A 7,500-nucleotide genomic window follows, 5' to 3' on the forward strand; every position below is an offset into this window, starting at 1 on the left:
AAGTCTGAGTAAAGCAGGAAGTCTTGAGTAAAGCAGGAAGTCTTGAGTAAAGCAGGAAGTCTTGAGTAAAGCAGGAAGTCTTGAGTAAAACAGGAAGTCTTGAGTAAAACAGGAAGTGTGAATAGTTCCATATGTTGTTGTCAGTAGTATGGTTTACTGCCAGTTCTGAGTGGTGTGTTCTCCTCAGGGCACAGGAAGTGTTCCGTTATGCTATGCGGTCCCCCATGGTGCGTCTGGAAGTAGTTCCTGTCTCCAACAGGGAGAGGTACGAGAAGAGCCTGATTGGTCAGCTCTTCAACCAATCAGGCAGTCCCAAAGCCATACCCAAGACTTCCTCTAAGGAGCCTCCTTCAATCAAACCTGCCTTTAAGCCCTCTGACTCTCCTACTGCCCGAATGGCTGAGGACAGCAGCAGCCTAGAGGGCCGACCAATGGGATCCCCCCATCTCGCCCACCCTGTCCCCGTCAGCCTATCCCCTGTCCCCAAGGAGAAGAGTGACAGCCCACTCCTGAAGAGGAGTCCCACCTTCTCTACCCTGGTGGGCTTCACCAGCAAGAAGGGAGGGAAGAGACTGAAGATCGATTTAAAGAAAGGTAAGGAGGTATGAGGAGGGGGAGGAGGAGGGATGATGTGGGATGGGGAGGAGGGATGCGGAGGGGGAGGAGGAGGGGGAGGAGGAGGGATGATGTGGGATGTGGAGGAGGAATGATGTGGGATGGGGAGGAGGGATGAGGTGGGGGAGGAGGAGGAATGATGTGGGAATGGGGAGGAGGGATGTGGGATGGGGAGGAGGAGGGATGATGTGGGATGGGGAGGAGGGATGAGGAGGAGGAGGGATGATGTGGGATGTGGAGGAGGGATGAGGAGGGGGAGGAGGAGGGATGATGTGGGATGGGGAGGAGGGATGAGGAGGAGGAGGGATGATGTGGGATGGGGAGGAGGGATGAGGTGGGGGAGGAGGAGGAATGATGTGGGATGGGGAGGAGGGATGAGGAGGGGGAGGAGGAGGGATGATGTGGGATGGGGAGGAGGGATGAGGAGGAGGAGGGATGATGTGGGATGTGGAGGAGGGATGAGGAGGGGGAGGATGATGTGGATGTGGAGGAGGGAAGAGGAGGGATGGGGATGGGGAGGAGGGAGGAGGAGGAGGGATGATGTGGGATGTGGAGGAGGGATGAGGAGGGGATGTGGAGGATGGGAAGAAGAGAGGGATGATGTGGGATGGGGAGGAGGAGGGATGATGTGGGATGTGGAGGAGGGATGATGTGGGACAGGGAAGAGGGAAGAGGAGGGGGAGGAGGAGTGATGATGTGGCATGTGAAGGAGGGATGAGGAGGGGTGATGTGGGATGGGGAGGGGCTATGAGGAGGGATGTGGAGGGATGTGGAGGAGGGATGATGTGGGACGGGGAAGAGGAGGGGGAGGAGGAGGGATGATGTGGGGACGGGGAAGAGGAGGGGGAGGAGGAGGGATGATGTGGGATGGGGAGGAGGGATGAGGAGGGGTGATGTGGGATGGGGAGGAGCTATGAGGAGGGGGAAGAGGAGGGATGATGTGGGATGGGAGGGGGAGGAGGAGGGATGATGTGGGATGGGGAGGAGGAGGGATGAGGAGGATGGATGATGTGAGATGGGATTTCACCCCACTAGGTAGACAGCTGGCTGGATGAGGTTGTGATTTCACCCCACTAGGTAGACAGCTGGCTGGATGAGGTCATGATTTCACCACACTAGTTAGACAGCTGGCTGGAATAGGTCATGATTTCACCCACTAGTTACTAGGTAGACAGCTGGCTGGATGAGGTCATGATTTCACCACACTAGTTAGACAGCTGGCTGGATGAGGTCATGATTTCACCCCACTAGGTAGACAGCTGGCTGGATGAGGTCATGATTTCACCACACTAGGTAGACAGCTGGCTGGATGAGGTCATGATTTCACCCCACTAGGTAGACAGCTGGCTGGATGAGGTCGTGATTTCACCCTACTTCGTCAGTTCAGTTTGTATTGATCCAGCTGTAGCTGGGTGATATGAATTCATTGCAGAAAGCAGAGAGAACTGCTGACATTCACTTAAATGGTTTTGCTAAATGACCAACATAAAACAGAATCACACTGCCCAGACTCGGCTGTCGATGCAAGGCTCATGTCTGTCTGTCACTCCCTCCCTCCCTCCCTCCCTCCCTCCCTCCCTCCCTCCCTCCCCCACCCCTCCCTCCCTCCCTCCCACACCCTCCCTCCCTCCCTCCACCCTCACACATCACACACACACACACTCACACACTCACACACTCACACACACACACACACACACACACACACACACACACACACACACACACACACACACCACACGCGTTGTGCTGAGTGTGTCTTTTTTCAGTCAGTCTCAGCAGGCTGCTTTTCCTTTAGTGACCACCCCTCTTCTCCTCTCCCCCCCTCATCCTCTCCCTCCCCCTCATCCCCCTCCCCCCTCATCCTCTCCTCCCCCTCATCCTCCCCTCCCCCTCATCCTCTCCTCCTGACCCCCACCTGATCCCTGCCTGTCCACCAGGAGATGGAGCCTTATGTGGGTTTAAATCTATCCTGATGGAGCCGCACGCACACACACACACACACACACACACACACACACACACACATTGAAACTGATTAGAGCTTTATGTCACAGATCCTGATAACCTCCTAGATGCCCTCATCACTCGCGATAACCTCCTAGATGCCCTCATCCCTCGCGATAACATCCTAGACGCCTCATCCCTCGCGATAACCTCCTAGACACCCTCATCACTCGCGATAACCTCCTAGACGCCCTCATCACTCGCGATAAACTCCTAGACGCCCCTCATCATCACTCGCGATAACCTCCCTCATCACTCGACATCCTCCCTCATCACTCGCGATAACTTCCTAGATGCCCTCATCACTCGCGATAACTTCCTAGATGCCCTCATCACTCGCGATAACTTCCTAGACACCCTCATCACTCAGGATAACCCTGTAGACGCCCTCATCACTCGCGATAACCTCCTGGAGGGCCTCGTCACTCGCGATAACCTCCTAGACATCCTCATCACTCGTGATAACCTCCTAGACATCCTCATCACTCGCGATAACCTCCTGGAGGGCCTCGTCACTCCCGATAACCTCCTAGACATCCTCATCACTCGCGATAACCTCCTAGACATCCTCATCACTCGCGATAACCTCCTAGACATCCTCATCACTCCCGATAACCTCCAGGACATCCTCATCACTCGCGATAACCTCCTAAATTCCCTCGTCACTCGCGATAACCTCCCATCTCAGGTGTGTGTGTTTCATTAGGCCCTTACACACCACTTCACAGCAACACAACTGAGTACTGAAGACTAGGGTTGTAAAGTAATCAGGACTTGTATTAAAGCCAGATTCCATTAATGGAAGCCAACAGAGATGATGACATGTTGGTAAAAACGATGAAGTGACAGTTGCTTTTAAAACATAAACACACCGGTGCTGTCTGGGGCACAGGAAACTGAATCACAGGCTAAGGATTTTAGCTTAGCTCTCCTCTCTATCTTGATATCCCTTCTTCCCTCCTCTCGTCTGCCCCCTCCCCCTGTCTCCCTCCCTCCCCCTCCCCCTCTTTCTCCCTTCCCCCTCCCCCCCTCCCCCCCTCTTTTATCCCCCCCCCTCCCCCCTCTCTCTCTCCCCCTATCCCCCCCTCCCCCTCTCCCCCCCTCCCCCTTGCCCCCAACTCTCTCTCCCTCCCCCCCCCCCCCCCCCCTCTCTCTCCCTCCCCCTATCCCCCCCTCTCTCCCCCCCTCCCCCTTGCCCCCAACTCTCTCTCCCTCCCCCTATCCCCCTCTCTCTCCCTCCCCCTATCCCCCCTCTCTCCCCTCCCCCTATCCCCCCCTCTCTCCCCCTCCCCTTGCCCCCAACTCTCCCTCCCATCCTATTCTCAGCCACTGGTAAATGTGTTCACATGTTACATTAAACTCCTGTCTCCTAAACCCAGCCCTCTGTAATCTTCCAGACTTGGTCATGCAACATATATCACCGTGGCAGGGTCAAGCCAGGTCATATCACAGTGAAGGTGCATATCCTATCGCAGGGTCAAGCCAGGTCATATCACAGTGAAGGTGCATATCCTATCGCAGGGTCAAGGGGACTAAGTACCGAGGCATATCACTGGGTACTGCGCTGGAGGCTGAGGGCATATCACTGGGTACTGCGCTGGAGGCTGAGGGCATATCACTGGGTACTGCGCTGGAGGCTGAGGGCATATCACTGGGTACTGCGCTGGAGGCTGCTGCGCTGGAGGCTGAGGGCATATCACTGGGTACTGCGCTGGAGGCTGAGGGCATATCACAGGGTACTGCGTTGGAGGTTGAGGGCATATCACTGGGGTACTGCGCTGGAGGCTGAGGGCATATCACTGGGTACTGCGCTGGAGGCTGAGGGCATATCACTGGGTACTGCGCTGGAGGCTGAGGGCATATCACTGGGTACTGCGCTGGAGGCTGAGGGCATATCACTGGGTACTGCGCTGGAGGCTGAGGGCATATCACTGGGTACTGCGCTGGAGGCTGAGGGTATATCACGGTACTGAGCTGGAGGCTGAGGGTATATCACTGGGTACTGCGCTGGAGGCTGAGGGCATATCACGGTACTGAGCTGGAGGCTGAGGGTATATCACAGCTGGAGGCTGAGGGTATATCACAGCTGGAGGCTGAGGGCGTATCACAGCTGGAGGCTGAGGGCATATCACAGCTGGAGGCTGAGGGCGTATCACTGGGTACTGCGCTGGAGGCTGAGGGGGTATCACAGCTGGAGGCTGTGGGCATATCACGGTACTGAGCTGGAGGCATATCACAGGGTTCTGAGCTGGAGACTGAGGTCATATCACAGCTGGAGGCTGAGGGAATATCTCAGGTCCAGGGGATGGGGTTATATACAGGGCTGGGGTTATATCTCAGGGGCTGGGGTTATATCTCAGGGGCTGGGGTTATATCTCAGGGGCTGGGGTTATATCTCAGGGGCTGGGGTTATATCTCAGGGGCTTATATCAGGGGCTGGGGTTATATCTGGGGTTATATCAGGGGCTGGGGTTATATCAGGGGCTGGGGTTATATCTCAGGGGCTGGGGTTATATCAGGGGCTGGGGTTATATCAGGGGATAGGGTTATATCTCAGGTCCAGGGGCTGGGGTTATATCTCAGGACCAGGGGCTGGGGTGGGGTATATCAGGGGCTGGGGTTATATCAGGGGCTGGGGTTATATATCAGGTCCAGGGGCTGGGGGGTTATATCAGGGGCTGGGGGGCTTATATCAGGGGCTGGGGTTATATCTCAGGTCCAGGGGCTGGGGTTATATCTCAGGACCAGGGGCTGGGGTTATATCAGGGGCTGGGGTTATATCAGGGGCTGGGGTTATATATCAGGTCCAGGGGCTGGGGTTATATCTCAGGACCAGGGGCTGGGGTTATATCAGGGGCTGGGGTTATATCAGGGGCTGGGGTTATATCTCAGGTCCAGGGGCTGGGGTTATATCTCAGGTCCAGGGGCTGAGGTTATATCAGGGGCTGGGGTCATTTCAGGGGCTGGGGTTATATATCAGGTTCAGGGGCTGGGGTTATATCTCAGGGGCTGGGGTTATATCAGGGGCTGGGGTTATATCAGGGGCTGTTTTTTCTCAGGGGCTGGGGTTATATCTCAGGTCGAGGGGCTGGGGTTATATCTCAGGTCCAGGGGCTGGGGTTATATCAGGGGCTGGGGTTATATCAGGGGCTGGGGTTATATCTCAGGTCCAGGGGCTGGGGTTATATCTCAGGTCCAGGGGCTGGGGTTATATCTCAGGTCCAGGGGCTGGGGTTATATCAGGGGCTGAGGTTATATCTCAGGTCCAGGGGCTGGGGTTATATCTCAGGTCCAGGGGCTGGGGTTATATCTCAGGTCCAGGGGCTGGGGTTATATATCAGGGGCTGAGGTTATATCTCAGGTCCAGGGGCTGGGGTTATATCTCAGGTCCAGGGGCTGGGGTTATATCAGGGGCTGGGGTTATATCAGGGGCTGGGGTTATATCAGGGGCTGAGGTTGTATCTCAGGTCCAGGGGCTGGGGTTATATCAGGGCTGGGGTTATATCAGGGGCTGAGGTTATATCTCAGGTCCAGGGGCTGAGGTTATATCTCAGGTCCAGGGGCTGGGGTTATATCTCAGGTCCAGGGGCTGGGGTTATATCAGGGGCTGAGGTTACATCTCAGGTCCGGGGCTGGGGATATATCAGGGGCTGAGGTTATATCTCAGGTCCAGGGGCTGGGTTTATATCTCAGGTCCAGGGGCTGGGGTTATATCACAGGGCTGTGGCTGGGAAGGCTGAAGAGACCACGTCCGAGAGGAATTCAGCAAACCTGGTCCTCGCCTTAATTCTGAATTCAACCATAGGGTTAGTTTAACCTGATCCTCATCCTAATTCTGAATTCAACCTTAGGGTTAGGTTAACCTGAGCCTCGCCCTAATTCTGAATTCAACCTTAGGGTTAGGTTAACCTGAGCCTCGCCCTAATTCTGAATTCAACCTTAGGGTTAGGTTAACCTGAGCCTCGCCCTAATTCTGAATTCAACTTTAGGGTTAGCCTTCTCCAATAGAGCATTAACCCAATAAAGTTGATCTTCTATTCTATCCTTTTTTATCCTGTTGTCTCATTTTACCTAGATTATGGAGTATCATGGTGTAATGGAGTATCATGGTGTAGTAATGGAGTATCATGGTGTAATGGAGTATCATGGTGTAGTAATGGAGTATCATGGTGTAATGGAGTATCATGGTGTAGTAATGGAGTATCATGGTGTAGTAATGGAGTATCATGGTGTAGTAATGGAGTATCATGGTGTAGTAATGGAGTATCATGGTGTAGTAATGGAGTATCATGGTGTAATGGAGTATCATGGTGTAATGGAGTATCATGGTGTAATGGAGTATCATGGTGTAGTAATGGAGTATCATGGTGTAGTAATGGAGTAGTATGGTGCAATAATGTAGTATTATGGTGTAGTAACAGGGTATTGTGGTGCAATAATGGAGTAGTATTGTGTAGTAATGTAGTAGTAATGGAGTATTGTGGTGTAGCAATGGAGTATCAAAATAGTATCGTGGTGTAGTAATGTAGTATTATGGTGTAGTAATGGAGTATTATGGTGTAGTAATATAGTATTATGGTGTAGTAATGGAGTAGTAATATAGTAGTGTGGTGTAATGGAGTATTTAGGTTTAGTAATGGATTATTATGGTGTAGCAATGGAGTAGTAATATAGTAGTGTGGTGTAAGCAGTATTATGGTGTAGTAATGTATTATTATGGTGTAGTAATGTAGTATTATGGTGTAGCAATGGGGTATTATGGTGTAGTAATATAGTAGCAATGGAATATTATGGTATAGTAATGTAGTAGTATTGTGTAGTAATACAAAATCATTGTTATGGTGTAGTAATGGAGTATCATGGTGTAGTAATGGAGTA

General features: G+C 53.0%; 1 protein-coding gene across 9 annotated transcripts in view; it reads left to right on the top strand.

Moving 5' to 3' along the window:
• Positions 1-7,500, top strand: part of pard3bb (par-3 family cell polarity regulator beta b) — a 359,080-nt gene that overhangs the window by 165,358 nt on the left and 186,222 nt on the right. For all 9 annotated transcript variants that reach the window (XM_042320041.1, XM_042320039.1, XM_042320042.1 and 6 more), the window contains one exon: positions 188-594. In XM_042320041.1, the coding sequence (XP_042175975.1) occupies positions 188-594 (407 nt within the window). The remainder of the gene's footprint in view (positions 1-187; positions 595-7,500) is intronic.

Source organism: Oncorhynchus tshawytscha, linkage group LG03 (genome assembly GCF_018296145.1).
Source record: "Oncorhynchus tshawytscha isolate Ot180627B linkage group LG03, Otsh_v2.0, whole genome shotgun sequence".
Classification (NCBI taxonomy): domain Eukaryota; kingdom Metazoa; phylum Chordata; class Actinopteri; order Salmoniformes; family Salmonidae; genus Oncorhynchus; species Oncorhynchus tshawytscha.